General features: G+C 44.5%; 1 protein-coding gene across 22 annotated transcripts in view; it reads right to left on the bottom strand.

The window, feature by feature from the left end:
- The window catches only part of ANKS1A (ankyrin repeat and sterile alpha motif domain containing 1A), a 1,080,152-nt gene that overhangs the window by 141,685 nt on the left and 915,421 nt on the right, over positions 1-23,046 (bottom strand). For all 22 annotated transcript variants that reach the window (XM_078644289.1, XM_078644292.1, XM_078644288.1 and 19 more), the window contains 2 exons: positions 19,934-20,059; positions 6,907-6,978 (listed from right to left, as the gene is read on the bottom strand). In XM_078644289.1, coding sequence (XP_078500415.1) covers positions 6,907-6,978; positions 19,934-20,059 — 198 coding nt within the window. The remainder of the gene's footprint in view (positions 1-6,906; positions 6,979-19,933; positions 20,060-23,046) is intronic.

The following is a 23,046-nucleotide window of genomic DNA, read 5'->3' as shown; positions in this document are numbered from 1 at the left end:
AAATGCTGCGCCATTATAAAATCCCTGGCGTTTACATGAAAATAACTTGTTTTCCCAAGCGCGTAATACACAGTTGGTTTTTGAACCCTGGAATTTACGTATACTACTGTGCATGCATTATTTCCATGCCACTGGGAGCACAAAAAAAACACTTTGCGATAATGCGATATGTAGGGACCTTTCTTAATATTATTTACCTTGTTACAGTTTCAGGAAGCTCCTTTCCGTCCTGATGATGATCTAGATTTATATAGATCGAAACGTCGTCGACTTATACAAGAAAATTCCCCTGTTTTATTGTATATATTTATGTGGATCTATCTTGTTGTTATGTGATGTCTTGTTTCATTTTTGGTCACTTATGTCACGTCCTGCACACTGTCACCTATGTGAGCACCTGAAACTTTTTCTATGAAAAACTAAAATTATAAATAAATGAACCTTGTAAAAATTCCCTATGCATTTAGCTCCTTAGCGTAAATTTACTAAACGCTTTCACTTTTTTGATGGGATCTTGTTAGACAATTGTCGAACCATTGTTTGCTCATATATATTGGTTAACCCCAGGGTCAATTCATGGGGTACCCTTGTTCTTAGAACTACCTCATTAATATTAATGAGCCTCTCACAATTTGCGAGCTCATTGGGAATGCCAGCCCTCCCAGGGATGGTGGCCTGCTGGGCTCTGCAGACCACCAAGTCTGGGACTGCTTTTAAATATAGCAGTTTTTTTTAAAAAATGCATCCCGTTTTCCTTGCCTTTAAAAAAAAAAAAGAAAATGAAACGTTTTCGTTAATTTCTTTAAGGGCCGGCAGTGGTCCCTGGGACCACTGCCGGCCCTTAAAAAAAATATTGTGCATGCATTTGCAAAGGGGAAGGGGTCCCCTGGGGACACCTTCCCATTTGCGAATGCATTACCATCTACTTGAAGTAGGTGGGAATTGCGAGTGTTTTGATACCGCAATTGCGGTTGCAAAACATGTGTACATGGTTTTGAGAATCGCTATTTGGAAGGGAATGCCCCTTCCAAATAGCAAGTCCAAAACCTATTTAGCGAGTTGAAAATAAATTGTGACTCGCGAAATGGGCTATGTACATGGCCCAATAGGTTTTTGCATGCGCAAATGGGTTTGTGAACCCGTTTCCGCATATAAAAACGGTTCGTACATCTGGCCCTTAGTATTTTATATCGAAGGAATTTGCAAAAAAGGAAAACATTTAATGGGAAGGTTGGTGCTGCATCTCTGTGACTAACTTTTACATTTTTGGTTTTATTTTGCAGTACGAGGCTCCTGCTCCTGCCAGGTCCAGACTGGAAACCCGAAGCAGCCCAGGCAAATGTTTTCAGACCAGTCCGCACACGGTGCACCCAAGTGCGGGGAGTGAGCCGGACCACTACAAAGGGGACTTTGGGAGGCTCTCATCCTCAAAATATTTACGAAACAATGGTGCATTCAACAACACATTTTTCATTCTATATTGAATTGTATTAACTTTTAAATAATAATAAATGAAGGCCTTACTGTGCACCAGGATGCGACAATCTTTGTTGGGGTTCTTCAATGATTCCCTTATTATCACCCTCCAACAGTGCCTCTCATCTCTCCATAGCTCCTCTGTCACATGTATTTCATTTGTTTTATAGCATCTCTCATACCATTGCAGGATGTCAGAGAACTTTACATCACACACATATAGAGACATTGAATCATACATGTAAATCAGTGTATAGAAAATGTTACATAAGGTAAATGGGACTACAAGGTGTAGTATTCATACTGGTAGGCAGTTTTAAAGAGTGCTTGGTCTGGAAAAGCAAAACCTCAGCATTCAGAACATAACAGTGGCTAGAGCTGACTAACATTAAACAAGTATTTCCACCCAAATAAACCTTTTTAGCAGCATCAGGATAATGAATGACTAGGAAAAAACATAAGTTATTAGCTAGTATCATGCAGTTTGAAAGCAGCTCTTTGATGACAGTTTATAGGTCCCTCTGCTAGATTACGATTGTCACTTATGAAGTGCACAGTAACAAAAGAATCTCTGTGACATAAGCAGTAACCACGGACCTATGCACATTAAATACTGCTTTTTAAAATGCATGTTACAAGTTCTTTTCAGTAGGCATATTAACCCTCTGTGTTACCTTAGTTAAGTCAAACCTGCCACTGAACAAAACTCATCTCTCTCCAGCAGGGACATTAATCACTGGCATTATCTTGACACTTTTATTGTTGCTCGAAAGCTGCTAATTATACAAGAAACTTTGCTGTGCTTTTAAAACTGCTGCCTACGGACCCCCTGGGAATGTGTCACGGACCCCTGGGGGTCCGCGGACCCCAGTTTGGGAAACACTGAACTAGAGACAAAACCGTCCATGGAAACAATTGCACTCTTTCTGAAAGAAAGGATGACAACAATGCTAAGGCCGCCTATCCCAAGGACATAGTCAATCAGAACCTTGTGACTGACCGTGTCGAAAGCAGCCGAGAGATCAAGTAAAATATGTGCTGTGGAGCGTCCATTATCCAGATTTGCTGTCAGTTCCTCCAAAGCAGTGATCAGAGCTGAATAGGTGATGTGCTGACCACGAAAGCCAAATTGCGAGTGGTCTAGTAAGTTACTGGACTCCAATAGAGGAGTCAGTTCCTTGTTTATAGCTTTTTCATTGATTCTTGATGGAAATGGAGGACACGAGATGGGACAATAATTGCTAGCAACATGATGAGTTAAGGTGTGTTTTTTTTAACAAAGGTAAAATTGACATTACTTTCCATTTTGTAAGAAGGTATACTTGCTGAAACATTTAATTACAAATCGTAGTTAAATGGTCGGCTACGGTGGCAGATGCCAACTGAAGGGTTGCAGGCAGACAAGGGCCAGACCGAGTACTGAGGATTAGATTCAGCACTTGGTCCACCATCAGCTGATGAAACAAGCATTGGCATAGCCAATAGGTCTCGCTTTTTGGACCTTATGTGTTTAGCCAGAACTTTTGGCTATGTTGTAGAGCATTGTGGCTGATTGTGTGTCTGGTCCCCATGCACGTCCCCTCCACCTCACCTCCACAAGAGTGCACGTAGTAGAACTCGCACAGAGTAAACAAAAGCAACGCAAAGCTTGAAGCATGCAGCTACTAAGTAGAGTTGTGCTAATCAGCGTGAGGAAAAGTTGCACAAACCAGAAGAACAGAGCTGGCAAAAACAAGGAGAAATCAGCTGAAAATCTGCTGTGCGAGTCAGCGTAGGACGACCCAGTTGCCAAACAACACTGCCTGGGTACGAGGAGCAAAGTTCTGATTGCCTAGGCCACGTGAAGAAACGAAAAACAGCTAATGACCTGGAGGAAGCAGGCGAGGGCTCCCAATGAGGCTGGAAGAAGCAACACAACTTGCTGACCTGCACGTAGTACCAAGAGGCAACACAGGCAGAAAATGGCAAAAGGAGACAGCAGAAATTGGCCAATAGGCGGCAGTCAGGAAAGCTCCGGAGTAAGGAGAAAGGGCTGGAGAGGCAGAGCCGTAAGCGGGGAAAAATAAAGTTAAATTTGAAAAGAAAGAAAAAAAAAAAACAGTCTCAAGTAACCGCAAGACTTGTCGCGTGGACCAGACACACACAGCGTTTCCCTTGCGGAAGCAAGCAGGGGCACCATCTATTTTCAAGATAATTACAAACAGATGGCGCCGAAGCTCGCTCCCGCAAGAGAAACGCCAAACGTGCATGCGTTGCAATAGAAAGCAATGCAAAACGTGCACGCTTTTAGCCAAAATGCTGATCGATTCCAAAAGGTCCCCTCCTATGCAGCGCATGGTCGCTGCGAAGGCAAGACCTAAAAAGGGCACCCAGAGTCCAAAAGCACCTAGGAACCATACAAACAGTAGAAATATGCTAGACAAATGCATGTTATGCAACATTCACACCTACCCATTTGGCCCCTCCTGCTGCAGCAGAGTTGGCCATTTTGAAAGGACATAATGGAGCGAAGAATAAACTTTCTTAAAACAGAAGTCTCAAGTTTCTACATGAAATGCAGCACTGGAAATGGGACTGACCGCTGTGAAGACACATCCCTTGCTTATAAGGTATGTGATTACAGAGAGGCCCACAGTGCCGCCCACATTCATGTTCTGAAAGGCTGCACAGAATAGCAGGCCTTTCACGGTTTACCATTAACCGCTACCGCGCTACCGCGTTTTCCCGCTGTGCGCTGGAATTTCAAAAATGCGCGGTTTGTGACAAAGCCAGCTCGTCATCCGCGTAGCGCAGGTAACGCCCATGACGAGCTGGCTTTGTCATCCGCATCGAAGGGGTTAAGCAAGGTCTAAAGATGAGCGAGGAGTCTTTGAGTATATACTGAACACGGGCCACCTTCATTTTAAACTGACTATCGCAATAGGTGAAAGGTTGCAACCTTGATGAAACTTAAGTACATTACAAGTTTTCAGTGACAAAGGACTGCATTTTTCGAAGCCGCTTCATGCTACAATTCTCCGCTCAATTTCCCCCTCCTTGTGCTCAAGTTATTGTCAACCCAAGCCCCCATGTTTACATACCAGTGCACTGCCAAAATCACTTATAAAAAATAAATAAATACAATCCAAGTCCCATTTCCCTCTTGTGGATAACTAAGAAAAAGTCAGGATTGCGTGTTAGAGTTTTACCTGCTGCCAAGTTTTTCATGCTGAATCTGCTGGAGGCAGTGACCACGTTGGCATGTCGCCTCAGTTGTGAAAGAACGTTTATTTAAAATGAGATTATCAGGACATGCTTGCCTGGAGGAGGATAACTCCGACCACCCCTAAAAATGGGCATCAGCATTGCTGTGGCGTGTTTGTATTTCAAGGCATGCTTATGGAGGCTAACAATGTGGTTGTGGGACAGGAGGAGAAACGAGGAACCCACGGAGATCAAGGGAGGATCATAGTACACGTGACACACAGGAAGGAGTTTCAGTAAATAGAAATGTACGCCCATTGGTTACAAATAATTAATGCGCCAGGGATCAAGAAAATAAACATCATGTGATTGCGCCAAAGGCAGGACAAATATTTTTTATATTCAATCTCTCTTAAAAAAATGTTTTAAAAAGGGACCTTGCAGAATCCAAGATTATCTTATTGCAGGTGGCTTGCTGCATGGAAATCTTTGACAACTAAGGAAGTGACTGTTGCAGATATTTAAATCTAAAACGCCAGCAGGATGGTTCAGTGAGCTGAACAGTTGCCAATGCTATGTTCTGAAGCTCACTAGTTTTAATCCCGGCAAGGCCTTCCATCCTGTGGAAGCTTCTTCATACTGTTTGCACTGTTGGAACTGCTGACAGCACCAATCCCACAATCCCTTCTGGTAGGCTGTCAGAGTTCCTCATACAGTGTAAGCGGCAGCGACCTGTCCCACCGCTGCCCCTCCGGAGAAGTCGAAGCACATGTATGACTTTTGATGCTTTCCTGCTACAGTGGGCAAAAGGGCAATGCGAAATAGAAAGACCAGAGATCTCGCGCGCTCTTAAGCACACTGTAGAAAATTCCTCCGAGCCATTTTCCATGTGGCTAATGACCAAATGTATCAAGGCTAGCTTTTAAAAGTAATTTGAATTTATGAATTACAGTGGTGCTAACACATGTGCACAAGTACCTGCATAGTCAAGGCTCTTCCTCACCAAGGAGAGCTGTGATGTAGGCCTACTACCCCAAAAACCTTCGGAAGCAGTAAGAACAAGCACAAGCTCGGGTGGCAGCAAGGAGAGGTGCGCTCGGCAGCAGGGAGGAAGTGGGGGGCCTGCGCGATTCACCTGCGGGAGCGATACTTGCGAATAGCCACACGTGCACGCATTGCCATAGAAGGCAATGGAACGCGTGCACGTTTTTGGCTGAAAAGCCGTACCGATAACAAAATGACTTTTTGCCTATGCAGTGCATGCACGCTGCGTAGGTGAGACCTAAAAAAAGAGGAAATAGATAGTGGGCTGGAAGCAGATAGCATCGACAGGGGGATCCGAGATGAAACATTTCCAGAATATGAGACCTCTGTCCCCAGAGGAGATGATGGGGCCTGGCCCAAGGAGTTGGAGAAAGTGTTTAAGATATCCAGCACCTTCTCCTTATCCACATTCAGCTCTGATAGGCCACTAAATAGTGCTGCACATCATATGGACGTTGGCACCCTGTGTTCATGGATACTATACACATATGGAAAAGTGCTAAGGATCCACAAAGGCAACGCAAAATTATGAAATAGTTTATGACTAACAATGAAGGTCCTACAATACAGAACTAATAATTAAATTAGGCATTAATATTTTTTTTTCATTACAAAGGGGCCCTGGTAGTGTTCTCCAATACAGGAAGCATTACAGCAAGAGAAACAAAGTAAATAGTCTAGCTGATCCATGCAGTCCCACGTCCTTACTGGAGTTGGTCCTTATGATTCCAAATCTCTCTGCTGTATTTCTGCATATCCACCCTCTCCTCAGTATGCCTCCCTATGATCCTTTCACTTACCCATCAGAGACCATCCTCACAAACCCCAAACTGCACTCATCCCAGCTCCTCAGAACCTAGTTTCTTACACAGTTTTCTATCCCCCTCGGTGCTCTCTGATCTTAGACGCTCAGCAATTAAGTCTGCTGGTGCCAAGTAAAGGGACAGCGGAAGCCATCCGCTGTGTTAGCTTGTAACAGGCGTTTGACAGATTGCGATTTATGATATGCACTATACGTTCAAACAAACTAAACTTTAGTGTTGATGTATGATATCTTCATTAGCTGTGGAATGTGTCTCACTTGTGTACATTGGGCTTATATATTTGTTTATGCCAACTGCAAGCGGAACAAGCAGGGACGCATGCAACAACAAACTGGCAAGGCTTTGTTAAAGGATTAATTCCTGGAAATGAGTTACATACCCTCATCTTTGCACAGGCGTCTTGTGTGGAATCTGTCCCTCTGAGATCTTTAATCAGCATCGAGCCCAAATACTGCAAGAAAAAAATGGTTACAAATAAAGTAAAAGGAAATAATGGTAATTTCGGAAATGCCTGTTTCCTGGCAAAAACATCTGCAGTAATGAGCTGCTGTAAATCTCAAACAGATTAGCAAATACTCTTTGAGCTGGGTCACACAACTTCTGGTGAGCCAAGGATGACAACTCTTTACTCAGTATTGGACAGCAGAAAGGGGGGTGGGGTCATATAATTCAAGATACAGTGTTAGGGGGTAATGGAAAATAGCTCCTCTTCGTTTTTGTAATGCACCCCTTTCTAGTAAGTGGTGTGAACGAGAGAAAGTTTAACAACTCTTCTTGGAGGCAGTTGCATTGACAAGACCTATCAGCATAGGTATGAAGGTTACCAACATAAAACCCCTAACAGCAGAGGAAAATTGAAAGGAAGTTTGCAGCACATGCACCCACACATATAATTTAGTAATAGAAAACCTAGATACTCCAGAACACAGCATTCTCCTAAACGGAGTTCGCAGTGATCTAGAGAAAATCAATATCTAGTATGCAGCAACCATTAAAAAACGAGGTTCTGTCGGACCATCAAAGTGCGGGACCGGGGCGACTCAAGAGTCAAATCAAATCACTTTATTCGGCTTTTACAAAAAAATCATTAAAGTCAAATACACTAAAAATGTATCAAAAAATATATAGTTAAAAATCTCTACAAAATGACATTGAATGCTGCATACAAGAAAAAAATATACTGGTATAATGTATGTATACAACATATGTTTTAAAAGGAATAAAAAATAAATACATAAAACTAGGTCCAGGATCACATCGCTACCAGCCCTAATATACCTTCGTTAGTCGCAGCTGGATCTGAGTCTAACAGCAGATTTTAAAAAGCTAAGAACAGGAAAAATAATGTTGACGGATAGCATTTGTAAAAAAAAAAAATAATGGCTGGGGGCATCTGCCTGAACTTGAACTTTTTCAGAGTGGGAATTATAGAAGTCTTCTGGGGTAACTCGTAATAACTACAGAACATTACGAAATGGAGCATGTCCTGTAGAAACTTACCGTCCCAACCACAGGGCACTAAGCTCTGACCCCTGTTACACCCACGCAGCTGCATGAGAAGATAAAAAAGATCGAAACGGAACCTAGTCAATAAAAATCAATCGCAACCACTTAATAACCCTAAAAGATATGGTACCGTACCTTACACAGTTTTCAGGATAACAAACCTGCGTACGCTAGGCTTCCGTAACTCCCCATCTTCTCTATTGTCCACTGTCTGAAAAATGACTCATTTACACAGATCCTTCCTGTTCACCAATTTGAGATTAGAAAATAAATCAGCTATTCCTAGGCTCGAAAAACATTCCTTAAAATAATTGAGCCAAGGGATATGGGGAGCATGCTCAAGGGCTATACATTCCTTCAAGATCAATTTGTTTAAAGTAGTCCCCTGGCTAAGCCAGATATTACTACACAGAGAAAGGGGGAGAAAAGCCCAAAAATCTAAAAGGTAAGCCACGCCCATCTCTTCATGTACCGCTATGGTAGATGTCCCCTGGGGTACGCTTAAAAGCAGTCTCAAAAAGTTATTTTCGACTGCTTGTAATTCCTAATGGGTGACGTATCCCCAGATTTCACTGCCATAGGACACCTTAGCAATACACTTGGCCCTATACATCGGCAAAAGAGCCCCAGTTAGTCTTTTTCCTAATCTTGAGGCGAAGTTAAAAATGGCCGTGTTGTTCTCCTTTCTTTCTGCTTTTTAAGGGCCCCAAATTCATATTGTCATCTAACAGGACCCCCAGATGGAAGAAACATCTTTCTGAGGAACTGGGACAGACCCGACCTGGAAAGGATAAGACTTTCTTGAAGAATGTCCCACCTGCATCACGTAGGATTTGGAATTATTTATCAGCAGGTCTTGTTCCTCCATGAATGAAGCAAAGTAATTAAGCAGAGTTTGCAGCCCACTGGCGGTTCGAGCCATAAGGATTGCATCATCTGCGTACAGAAGTACTGGCAAACCACGCCGGCCCCCCTGGGGACCTTGGACTCCACTAATACTCTCTCCAAGTTATTTATGAATAAATTAAACAAGAAAGGGGCCAAAACAAAACCCTGCTGGACTACTCCCTTTATTGAAAACTGGCCGGTAACCCTAAAGTTTTGTGTATATTGAACCTCGGCCTCTGTGTCTCTGTGAAGATCCAGAAGGAAGAGGACGATATCTCTATCCACCTCGATGAACAACGTAGCGCCAGAGCTTAGTTCTGTTGATGCTGTCAAACGTGGATGACAAGTCCATAAAGGCCAAGTATATGCTACCAGGGTGGGCAAACGTGTACTTAAGAATAAAGAACAGATTTAAACATTGGTCCATGATCGACCTTCCCGGACGAAAACCATATTGAGCATTGGCTAAGATATTATTTTCATCTGCCCAACGGGTCAGTTTGTCTAATAAGATGCGTCCGACCACCTTGACCACAGAATCCAATAGGGAGATCAGCCTATAGCAATGGGTGCTGTCTCAGTTTCCCTTTTTAAAAACTGGGATGATGGTAGATATCACCGCAATGTTGATAATTGATGTGAGTGCCGGTACCCACAAGTTCAGTTGGAAATGTAAAGATCAGGGGGATCCCATCTGTTCCTGGTGCCTTATTTCTAGTTAGCCCAACAATGGCCTTCATAACTTCTTCAGCTGAAAATACCAGGGCCGATTTTCCTACACCTACTCCAATGGCAGTGGTCTTGTCAGGGGGGCACTAGAGCATTTCCTCAAAATGGTGTACCCATTCATCATAATATGAGCCCCAAGGACATTACCAGTGTCTACTGCCAAGAGGGGGGTATTAATAATGCTCAAAAACTTGGAGCTTCTCTTGAAGGTACTCGCCTCAATAAGCTCACTCCATGCCTCCTCCTTCAGCAAAACCTTAAGTCTTGCTAGTTCGGCTTTGTAAAGACTTTTACAAGTTTTTATTAAGGTGGGATCCATCAGTCTGTGGCCTAGTGCCTCCTTCAACTTCCTAGACGCATGAGAGCAAGCATAGTAAAACCATCCGGGAGCAGGTCAAAAAGTCGCCCAGTCAGGCCTTGAGAAGATATGTTATGGTGCTAGAGATGACCTTAAAGGCCTCTATGATGTCACTTGGAACCGCCTGTGGGGCTGTACAGATAGTTCGCTCCTTCTGATACAAGGCAGATAATGACACATGAAAAGAATCTGGAATTATCTGTGTCCGTTTTAACCTTCTAAACCCCCCCCCCACCCCCATCTGTGGCTTTCAGTAACACCCTGTTTCCTACCCCCTTAGTATGTGAAACTTGGGGCCAGCTGATTATGGCACAATGTGGACTATGATCACTATATATACTTGTCTTAATCGAAAAATCCGAAATCAGATAAAAAAAAGAGTTGGAACAAGAATAAAATTGATAAACGAGTCACATCTCATCCTTAATAAAGAGCGGTTAATGGCCTTCGTGCTAGGGTCCATTTTGCACATGGCCGAGATTAGGTCCAATTTGTTCACTAGGGCTTTGTGAGAGTCTCCCTGAATGGAATGCTAAAAATGGATTCCATCAAACGTGATTAACACAGGTCTTTCAAACTTGTCCCGCTTGGGTCTCCACACAGATGAATATTAAAATCTCCGGCAATCATTAAGTTATTATAATCTAAAGTGCTCTGATTTATTAAAAGGGAGCCCAACAGAGTTATTTTGCAAACATCTGGGAAAGAGGAAGCAGCGTTATAGAAATTCAAAAGCACCAGTTTACATGGCCTGCCGCTAACTGACCGAGCTTGCAAGCAAGAGTTAACTGTGGGCAGCACGACAGTTCTACACTGTACTGCTATGGAGAGAGACATTAACCACTAAACCTCTCCTATGGTCTTCCTGTCCTCGAAGGGATGGCAGGTATAAAAAAAGACTTATATCCCTCCATAAATAAACTATTCTCAGTGGCCCACGATCACATCAAACTTTTTTTTATAAAAAATGTCCATTCAGGATCTGAAATCTTATTTGTCAATCCAGCTATGTTCCATGAAATAAATTTACAGTCCTTCGCGACCAGGGGATCACAGCCTACCGGGATACAGTCACTCGGGTATGTAGGTTTTGTTAACTCAGCAGTCAATCACAATTTTCCAGGGAACCCAGGGGAGCAAACCTGTTGAAGAGAGCTATGTGAAAAGCGGCCATCTGCCCTCCGAGCTGGACCTGCTTAGGGTGTCTCGTAGTGCTCCATCCAGTAGAAAAAAAGTCTACAGAAAAAAACAATGGGGAGGGCCACAATAGTCAAGTGAAAGCCTGAGGGAGTCAATGTTGTCTACTCAGAGACGAGATGGAGATATCTGGAACAGACTAGACTGCCTAACCAGAAGTGATCACTGGCAACTCCTGCACAGGGAAGTCGAGGAGACTACTAGCTTGGTTACGGAAGAGGGAACGTCCGCTCCTAGACACTCGGATGGTATGGTGGCTAACACACAGGCCAGCGTTAATATGCTGCTGCTGGATCACTTGGCGTCTGTTTACGGAGAGTGCCCTCAGGCTTTTCCGGCCATGACTAGAAAGTTCCTGGATGATCTGAAGCTCCCAAGTCTAACGGAGGCACAGGGATGGGGTCTCGAGGGCGACCTCCAGTTGGAGGAACTGTGGAGGGTATTGGGGCCATGGCCCACATTAAGACATTGGGCCTGGACAGGCTACCTGTGGAGTACTATCAGACATTCGTTGGCCTGTTGCTGTCCCGCTTGCTCGAGACCCTGCAGGAGTCCAGGTGTTCCGGCTTATTTGCTCGATCCATGTGGTAGGCACAAATAGTAATGCTCCCTAAACCCGACAGGGATCCAATGGATCCTGGCTCCTACTATTCCTTATATATGAAAGGAATGGATACTAAAATCCTGGCCTAGACTCAGGCGATGCTTCTGGGGTGTGTAGTGACCCATCTAGTCCACGAGGATCAATGCAGCTTTGTGCTAGGTATATAATATGCAGTTCCACTACCTTAATCTTAATTATCCGACGCCTCAGCGCCTCCATAAATGTTATGCTGCACAGTCTCACGCTTGCCCCCGCTGTGGAGCACAGCTGGCATTGTTGCTCCATATGAAATAGGATTGTGCAATACAACGGACCTATTAGGATGGGATAGTGCAGAAACTACGGGCAGTCGCTTGAGTTTGGATTGAGACATTGGTCAAGCACTGCTTGCTGAGAGTGCTACTGCCCCCAAAAAGGGGACGTGCTACTGCCCCCAAAAAGGGGACATGGATGAACCTTTGGTTTGCACCGCTAGGGCTCGTGCTGGCGAAATGCTGTGTCGCTAATCACTGGACTCGCCCTGGCCTCCCTCCCCCTCCTTTAGACAAATGGAAGGCAGACATGTGCGAATGGTGTATAGTGGAGGAGCAGTGACTAAAGCTGGCCTGCACTGACAAAAATGCTGAGAGGAATTTGGTGTTCTGGGGAGATATGCTGGAGGGTCTGTTGGCCACAGGTTCGGGCACTCAATAGTCATAGGACCTGCGATTTCTTGGGCGACGCTGTGGAGCGGAGATGGCAACGTTCCATCATAGGACATGGGACTGTGCAAGACTACAGACCAATTGGGATGGGATAGTGCAGAAACTAAGGGGAGTCAATTGAGTTTGGATTGAGACATCGGTCAAGCATTTCTTGCTGGGAGTGCTACAGACCCCCAAAAAGGGGAAGCGGATTAACCTTCAGTTTGCCCTGCTAGGGCTGGTGCTGGCCAAACGCTGTGTCGCAATTCACTGGACTGGTCATGGACATCATGCGGTGGCAGGAACTGCAAGGCTTGAAGCTGGTCCTTCGCTGGGTCATACTCGACGGAACCTGGAGTCGACAACTTGAAAAAGACAGACAAAAAGTCTCCGGATCTGCGCTAGGCTGGTGTGGAAAAATAAATAACTGACCTCAGTGAGCATGAGCAGCATCTAGGTAGGTCCCCCGATGTCATCACGATGCCAACGACGGACGCGGAACTGACCGACGCCAACTAATGACGCGCAGGGGTACTGCTGAAGAAAAAATCTACGGGTCCAGACTGATGCCTGGGGTAAATTCTAAGGTAAGGAATCTATAACTAACTGTCTCTATCGGATATAGGCATTATATCTGCAATCCCTGCAGTTGTTTACCAATCATTATGGTGAGTAACGAAGGAAGCATGACTTGAGACAAACACCAATTACACCACTGTTTTACAAATAAAACAGTTTACTAAAGATGGTTTGTCTTCCCTCTGAAACTTTCGTGTTCCTATACAATCTTTAGCCCATTTTGCACACAAACTCAGCATAAAAAGTAACATATTGCTTATAGAAGAGAAGCACATAACTCTGTTACATGAGAGCAGCCTTAATTAAGGGTGTACACCAGGGTCACATGGATATGTTTTCACTCTCAAATGGAGGACGCGCCCATTTTTGGTGGCCCAGCATGGACAGTTATGCATAAAATTGGGTGAAACTATGTGAGATTTATATTTCCACTGACAAATGTTCTTCAACTTCTCATCCTAAGCTACCTGTTCAGTGGCCCAAAAATGCATAGCAGTAGCTTGAGTTGGACATTGTTGGCCCTATAGGGGTACTAAAGTCAGACAATAGCATGCAGTTGAACTTCCTTTGAAATGAAAGAATATCTCAAAAGATATCATATAACCACCACCAACACTGCAGTGTACGACTAATAATATATTGGTCAAGTTCAATATTTTAACTCTTAAAGGACACACTAAAAGAAGCAATCACTGATGCCTCTTGGAATACTATTATCGAAGTGAGATTAAGGGCATTCAGAATGAGCCATCATGCCACCACCAGTATATATATTTTTTTACAAAAAAAATTGGTTTCCTGTTTTGCAAATGTGCCCCTTTTGCCTTTGTAAACAATGGATTCTACAATATTCTAACTTACTACAAATTTAAATCACAAAGTTCAAATAAAAAAAAGAAAAGACTCAGTCAACAGCACAAAAGCCCTACAACGAAAGTAAATGTGGGCAATTTTGTCAGATGAATTCCTGTACACATTGGCAAGGAATTTCCCAATTTACTCTAGTGACATTGTAAAAGTGAATAAGGACTCCGTTATAACGCAAGATGTCAAGTTTTGGAATATATGGAGAGTAGCAAAATGGAACAGAGTCAACTTCAAAGAGAACGCAATATCAGTTTGGATACAAATGCCATTATGGCCTTGTGTGTCTCTACCCAAAGAATAACAGAAATCCACCTTGTATGCACAATAGACCAGGAAAAAAAATCAGGGAGAAGTAATAATTACGATATTCAACAGTTTGTAATATATCAAAACTGTGTATGTTTTGTTGGCATGGTAGGAAAAATACTTTTGAAAATCCAAAGTTTAATAAAACATTCAAGAAAAAGACTAATCCCAAAGCCCAACAATAACTACTGAATTAATCCAGTGCTGTAAAGCTTTTCAATAACTTCAGGGTGTAATAAGCTCTATATAAGTAAATTTAAAATAAAACAGGTAAGTGCTTGAAAAGAAGCAGCACTCATCATCTAGTTTGTTTCCAACATTATCGTGATGCAGTCCAAGAGGACAAACAGCTATGAAACTGGATGCTCACAGCTAGGAGGGATAACAGAGTACCCTAAATGGAGATTATTAGAATGTAAAACTCTCAGGGCCACAATGATAAAGCCTCTGACTCAATGGGTGGTGTAGAACTTTCCAAACTAAAACCTCCGACTTTATCTATTTTTTTGTGTTTTTTTCTTTCACAAAATAAATAAAAAATCAAATCCAAACAACTAGACCTTGGTATGTGGAAAATGACAATGTATATGTACATAAGCGGCGTTCATTTGTGTTCACCCTCGCCACTGTTTAAGGTAAACCGAAAGTCACGAAACAGTGGCCCGCCATCTTGTCCCCTTTTAGGCCCCATCACGAACATAGATAGTAGCCATTTTTGTGTCATGACCTCTCTGCCCACTGCCAATAGCCTGCGTCTCTCTCTCTCCCCCCCCCCCCACTCCCCAGCCTCGCGAGTATTCCCCCGCGCCCTGACAGCCCCCGGTCTCTCCTGCGCGGGCCATAAACGCACCCCTAAACATGACCCTGCCTCCGTGCTGAACCCCTGCCCCCTCGCTCTTTCATCCCACCCATAGAACAGGCCCTTTCGGTAACCTCTTCCTCCCTGCCCGATTGCCCGGCCTGATCCCAGGCCATCACCTAGCCCAACAGATGCAGTTTATTGCTTCCTACAGTAGGATCTCGCCTCACATCAGAGGAGCGGTGATTAATGAAGGCCTTCACACCCCCTAGATCTGACCGACACCCCTGCATTCCTCCCAGGAACACCCTTCCTCTCTTCTGATGACCCCCCCGGCTACACCTGGCCTCTCGACCCAGTCCCAAGTCATAAAACTAGGTCTCGTGGATGTACCCCCCGGCCCCGCATAGCTAAACGTGATCTTATCGCCTGCCCAACCTTAGATCAGACCACCCCCTCCTGCCCTCGTGTCCTGTTGGAATGTCCGGCTGCAGATTGCAATCACATGTTACATTTGGGAGGGGAAAACAACATCAGAGCGACCGGTATGGGAATAGGCCTGGAGCTGGGATCCCAAACATGCCCTTTTTGTACTTCAAAGTGTCTTTATTGCAATAAGGAATGTTTGTGCATCATAAACCTGTGTATAAAAGACGGAGCCGTAGAGAAACTAGAGAGAGCACCTCGAGAAGATACCCTGTTGTCTGATTTGATGTGTTCTGTTCCGTCGGAAATAAACTCCTGTTTCCTGCCTTCCAGTCTCCAGCGCCTGCCTCTTTATTTGGTAATCATGAGTTGGGTGAGAAGCGGCTAACGCCGGGCAAATATGGGAAAGGGGTAATCGACCTGACCTGCCTGAACCCTTGATTCCACAGGTATTCTGGGAAAGAACTATGCAAGGGAGTTGAAGAAGGAAGGAAGGAGAGAGAAAAGATGAGGGCACACACTAGCCTGCTTTAAAAGGGACAACAAATATGTTCAGTCATTCAATTATACAATTGCTCCAATCTTATAATGTCGGGAGCGGGGCTGTAGATTGTTTCTTTCAATGACCTAATCGATCCTTTAGGTTTTTTCAGTTTCCGAGTCGTTATCTTTGGAGCATCCAGACATTTCATGGAGCAGTCCCTTCCTCACCAAAATGGCAACATGTCTTGCCCTTCACCACGCTCACAATATAATTATTGATATGTCTTAAATGGTTTACAAGTTCTTTCAAATATAAGCATTTTGTCAGCCAGTGTCACTGTTAATTGTTTTTCCACGGACTTAATATGCTGAATCTTTTCCCAGCATGCGACAGTGGAGTACTTTGCTTCCAACAGAAGGCTAAAGCCATTCTACCAGCCAGCAGGAAATGAGTGATTAGTTTTCCCGTACGTAAACCATCATGCCACCACCAGTATATATTTTTTTTTACAAAAAAAATTGGTTTCCTGTTTTGCAAATGTGCCCCTTTTGCCTTTGTAAACAATGGATTCTGCAATATTCTAACTTACTACAAATTTATATCACAAAGTTCAAATAAAAAAAGAAAAGACTCAGTCAACAGTTTTCCCGTATGTAAATGCATGGAGTATATTCCCTATCCTCCCCCAAGTGGCTGAGCAATATTACCACTGGATCAAACTGTAGGTCTATGCCTGCTATACCATTTATATCAATGCATAGATTAGGCAGTATTTTAAGACAAGAAAAAAAGGGCTTAATAAGCCATGAAAATGCAGTGGCAAATTTAACAATTGAGTTTCATGCCAATATGGAAGCATGGGGTACTGCTAAGGATCTCTTAGATAGTCTAAAAGTACACTCAGAAACAGCACAGTAATAAAGTGACTGAGCAGAACATTTAATTTGACATCAATTATGAGGTGTGTTATTGGAAATCTCTCTTGCTCTTAACAGATCTCCTGAAATGAAGATTTCAGTGTAGCCTTCTTTAGTATTCAGTTTCTTCAGATCTCGGATAGGTTTAAAAAAGAACAAGAGCACTTTCTTACTTTGCAACCGAAATACACTAAACTTTTAAGAGGACTAAACATCAATATGTTTTTGGTTTGTATAATATGTAAATCGGAGACAAAATCAAGCTTCTGATAAGAAAACAGACAACAAACAGGTGTATTATTTCTCACCGAGACCTGGTTAGATGAGGACTCTGCACCTGATATTTTGGAGGCGCTTCCTATGGGGTTTGGGATTATGAGACTGGACAGACTGTCTGGTAGAGGAGGGGGCATTGCTATCATTTATAAACATGGCATTCAGTGCTCCCTTGAGTCAGCTGATAGTGAAGCAGGCCTCTTCACGCTCAGAACAGCCACTAACCATATTATCAAAGGTCTATTAGTCTACAGACCTCCGGGACCCCACTCAAGGTTCTCCCCTAGTTTAGTTGACTACCTCATTCAACCTGCACTACAGTATGAAAAATTAGTGGTGCTGGGCGACATAAACTTGCACCTCCATGATGTACTTAACTCTGGGGCACAAGAGTTGCGCCAGGAATTAGCAACGCTACAATTGTTGTTAAAGTCTGAATGCCCTACACATAAGATGGGACATTTACTTGATCCCATCTTTGCCAATTGGGACGGTCTAGTCGTGGAGCCTCCGCTTCTGGTGTTGTGGTCGGATCACTTTTTGATACTGTTTACGATACAGCTACCGGTGCCCAAGACGCTGGAGAAAGTTGAAATTGGTATAAAAAGTAGGAAGTGGGCTGGCTTCTCTCAGGGGACTTTTAATCAGGCCCTTTTAAAAGATGGACCACCCTCTGGCCTGGATGTTAACCTGGCGTGTGAAGCCCTAGGGAGGCGTATTTAGGACGCCCTTGATCGCACCGCACCTTGGTCTTATAAGATATCTACAAAAAACGTAAATAAGCTCCCTGGTTTGGTGAAGAACTTAGAACTGCTAAATCCGGTTGTAAGCGCCTAGAACGGTGGTGGAGGAAAGATTTCTCAGTCCATTTGGAAGAGGAATATGAAATCTGCCTTAAGACCTACCACTCGCTTATTAGAAAGGCGAAGACAGCCTATTTTAAGGAAAGAATCTAAACAGCTGTAAGCTCTTCCAAAGAGCTTTTTAAGATTTATAAAGAAATTTCCTCGCTGGCATCTACTGCAGCGCCTATTGTTGGGTCGGAGAAATCCTGCAACCGGGTTGCTGAGTATTTTGCGGCGAAGGTAGAAAAGATTTATTCCTCCTTCCCTAACTCTGCTCGTGGTAGCGGGGGAGTGGAGGAGGAACCTGTGGACGCTCCGACATTACAGTGTCTCCATGAATTTACTGTGCCCGCCCCGGACACTCAAACAAATAGCCACCAGCATTAAATCTGGCTCACCAAGGGATCCAGCTACCCCGAGGGTGCTTAGGGGGAGCATGACCATACTAGAACCTTTCATGAGATATCTCATTGAGATGTTTTTTAGCTCCGGAGTGGTGCCTAATACATGGAAGGAGGAAGTGGAGCTCCCTTTACAAAAGAAACTGAGCTGAGCAACTTGCGCCCCATCTCCCTTATTGTGCTAAGGTAGCAGAGAAGATTGTGAATATACAGCTTACAGCACATATCTGCAAAAAGAAAACTTCTCCACCCCTCTCAGTCGGGCTTTCGTGCCTTTCATTCCACCGAGTCGGCTCTGTTATACGCCATTGAGACCATTCGGAAGTACGTGGATGAAGGGCAAACAGCGGCCTTAATTCTTTTAGACCTGAGTGCCGCTTTCACCCATCATACCCTGTTGCAGGACCTAGAGAGAGGTGGTGTCATCGGTGGGGCCTTGAAGTGGATGGAATCTTTTCTGTCCGAGCGCAGCTTCCAAGTTATGCAGGGTACTCATTACTCCAGGAACATCAAGTTGATGCAGGGGGTGCCTCAGGACTCTACCCTGAGCCCGACATTGTTCAATCTTTATGTCGCCCCCCCCTGGCAAAAATCTCGGATACATTTGGGATTAATGCCCTGTCCTATGCTGATGACACCCAGCTGGTGGTATCTTTGACTCAAGTCAGGGCTGATGCTGGCTTCAACTTCAGGTCCTGCCTTTAACAACTGGCTGGGTGGGTGGATGGCAATCAACTGCCTGAAGTTGAACGGGAGCAAGACCAAGGTGCTGGTGGTAGGGTAGGCCCCGTCAGTATGGTATGGTGGCCCCAGATCTTGGGCTCTACCCCCACACCATGCGAACAAGCAAAGAATGTTGGGGTATGGGTGGATAACAAGTTGTCTTTTGATTACCACACCAGGCGGGTGGCAGGCACCTTTTTCGGTATCTTACGGGGTTTATGGAAAACCCTTGACACCCTTCCCACGGTATCTAGGAAGATCATGGTGCATGCCTTGGTGACTTCTCGCCTGGACTACGGCAATCTCCTGTATTTGGGTGCAACTGCCAAATGCATGCGGAGATTGCAGTGTATCCAGAATGGAGCTGCGAAATTAGTTCTTATGCTACCAAGGTGAGCCTCAGCCAAAAAAGTGCTGACCTCCCTTCACTGGCTTCCCATCAGGGAGAGAGTGAAATTCAAGGCCAAAATCATGAGAACCAGGACGGGCGGTTGTTCTTTTCGGTATCTGGTGGCCCAGATGTGGAATACTCTTCCTCAGAGTCTCCGGCCGGAGTGTTCTGAATCCATTTTTCGGAAAGGTCTGAAGAACCAGTTGTTTCCTGCGGTTTAATTCGTCATTCCAGGTCATTGGGGATGCTGCTCTCTCTTTAGCTGTTACCTCAGCGCGGGGACACACTGGTTCAGTGTAACCAGGCGCTTTATAAATGCAATTATTATTATTAATTAAATCATGCATACACTATCCTCTTTAGGGGGGCTAAGCTGCAATACACAACAGGACATTTACATGAGACACGTTTATTTCTACCCACTTACATTTGCCTCATAGCCGCACGAGTCGAAAATAAGTTTCTCAGGCTGGTGCTGCCAGTTTTGTAGCGGTGCATAGGGAGTAGCGAGGCTTGGGGGCCTCAAAGTGAGTTTGGACTCACGACGATCCTCCTGTAAAACAGAAACAGATTAGGTTGTACAAACTTGCATTCAGTGGTAAACTCAGCCAACCTGCTTATATCACCACAGTGTGACATGGGCTTTATCGTATACAGCTAACATTCACTCACTTACATCTGTGAGTGAACTGCACATGTGTGGAAAATTAGTACGGTTTGGTAAACATTATCTGCGCCATCTTGCCTCTTCCCCTGAGGCCACACTTTTTGTCGTGCGCACCCTCGATCAGAACAACCCTTTTTTCATGCCACTGACCCCCGGCATAGCCCTCCTCCCTCACAGAGCCCGCACCCTGACCAACCCCCGCTCACACATGCCTTGGGTCATAAACCCCTCTTCAGCGCAGCGTTGCCTCAGAACCCCATCCTGTTCCCAGCACGACACCTCCCTTCATTCCTTTCATGGTCCCAGGCCCTTTTGATGCAAACCCCCTTTTCCTGTGTGCCCGTTTGTCCTCCCCGTTCCCAGGCCGACACCTAGCCCTGCCGATACTGTTTATTGCCCCTCCCCGTACAGTAGAAAGCTTCCCTCCTCAAAGGACCCCCGAATCGATCAAAGCCCCCACCCTAAGAGATCCGATCAAACCCCCACGTTCCATGAATCGGCGGAATGTCCAGCTGCGCGATAATCATCACCTGTTGTGACCGGGGTGGGACTTCTGCTGTATATGTGTGTGGGAACGGGCTTGGAGCGGGGGTTCCGAGAATGTCTTTCCGTACATCAAAGCATTGCCATGAATATGTAATATGTAATAAAGTAATAAACTTGTGTATAAGAGGCCAGGCCACAGAGATGCGGGTAGAGCACCTCATGACGATACCTGCTGTCTGAATTGTTGTGTTCTCCTCCGGAGAGAATAAACCTTGTTTCTTGCCTTCCCGTCTCCAGCGCCTGCCTCTTCATTGATTAATAATTTGTGGGTCAAAGAGGCGATACCGCCGGGCAAATATCGATTGTCCCTTGACCTTAGATTCAACAATTGGCGCCCAACGTGGGGCTCATCAGCGACTCGTGGATCCAGTGGGAGAGGTCCTGACGACAGAGTGAACGACTGCAACGATCGGGAGAGCTCTTGCCCAATAGACCCTCGTCTGGCAGCCGATCATCCGAACTTCACTGGTTCCGAACAGACCTCTCTCGAGTGATCTACGGTCCTGACTGGGAACCATCAGGAGTGCTGCGAGGAATACAAAGACAAGAGGACGATCGGGCGCTGGATTCGGAAGACAAGAAACTGTCCATACGGTCTGGGTAAGGTCGTGTAGACACGACGAATCACAAAATAATTGTTGATTGTTCAGAAAATACTAGTATTACTCTTTGTTGACTCATTTGGAGATTCACTGTCTGCACACGGAGAAACAGTAGGCTCTTTCCCTTTTGCAAACAGTGAAGGATAGGAAACGCAGCCGTCGTGCCTATTTTTCTCCCCCACTGGTTTTATTATTTATTTGACGGCTTATTCTCGGGAGACTCCCTCTCCCACACTGATTAACTGCTTTTGGCCCCGAACTACTGTTCGCGGATTGTTTTCTGGAGATTCTCTGTCTGCAAACAGGAAATAACAGATTCCTCTTTACGGATAGTGAAAGGGTAGAGGACGCAGACTTTTACGTGCCTACTTATTCTCCCCACTGGTTTTATTTTATTTTTATTGGTTGTTTTTGTTATTGGTTCATGAGGTATTCACTGCTTGCAAACAACGTAGAATAGAAATATTCTGTCTAGTCTTTGCGCGCAGTGATAAGATAGGCAGTGCTGACTTTTTGTCCCTCGTCGTGAGCTGTCATGTCTGTCTTCTCCCCACTGGTCGATAGCTGGTTCAGCCCGGACCGTTTATTAGAGGTGGATCATCTAGCTCCGCTGGAAGGCACCCCTAATAAAGACATGTTCGTAAACTATGGATTAGTTACCATAGCCTATAGTAAACTGTGGCACAGGTATACCAAAGAAAGCCAAGAGAAACAGTGGCCACTGATAGGATCCTTCGACCTTGATAAAATAGAAACGTTAGAAATAGCCCTGCGTGATAATAAGACAACGCCCGTTATGCTTGACTGCCTCGGTATGTGGCGCAAAGAAGCAATGCAACAAAAGAATAGAGACGAGGACAGAGCAGGTAAAGGAACATATCGACAGGACGACCTCAGAACACAACGTCCTGAAAGTAATCCCCCGACACTACGCACAGGACGGCCAGACTTAGGGCAAAACCAATGTGCTTTTTGTAGATATGCCGGCCACTGGAAAGCCCAATGCCCGACTCTACTGAGCGTGAATAGGATCAGAGGACCGACAGGAATAACAGGCCGGCAGAAAGAGAAAAGGCGCGAGACAAAGATGAATCAGACTGACTTGAACAGGCCAGATAGAACCACCACGTTTGATTATGCCCGATGGCACAGATTTCGCCAAGCCAATTTCAGCGACATGTTCGAGTCCTCATAGATCCAAAAGTTTAGGGTATTTCGAGGTAAGGGTTACACAAGTATCCTTCGCCGATAGGACTAGGGATATTGCCTATGTCTGAAGACCTACTACCTCCTTTTCTTCCGCGTCCTTATAGGCATATAACTGAAGCCTGCTCCATTGCTCCAACAAAAAGTATGCGCAGCATATAAAAGTGAGATAATTATGGCCAATAACTGTATTATGTTTGTCTTGGGTCTTTTTATATAATATTTGTACTGTCTCCCCGTCTGAGTTTGTGTGTACGTAATGCATGAATCTGCGTCATCCCTCTGCCTGTGTTACCTTGGTACTTAAACTTTTGTTAACAGAAGCTTTAGTATGGAACAACCTGGAAAGAAAGGAGTGAGAAAACGAAATCCATAGGCCACTTATGAACTTGAACTTTTATTTAACATAACGAACAAGAAACAAATAACAATATGTAATAATAACACTTAATAATGCCCTAACAACAGAAAACGTTTGAAACAAGAACGGTAAAACTAGAAAATGAAAGTCAACAGAAC

This window comes from Lissotriton helveticus, chromosome 5_1 (assembly GCF_964261635.1).
Source record: "Lissotriton helveticus chromosome 5_1, aLisHel1.1, whole genome shotgun sequence".
Taxonomy (NCBI): domain Eukaryota; kingdom Metazoa; phylum Chordata; class Amphibia; order Caudata; family Salamandridae; genus Lissotriton; species Lissotriton helveticus.
This window is presented reverse-complemented; position numbering and strand designations above follow the sequence as displayed.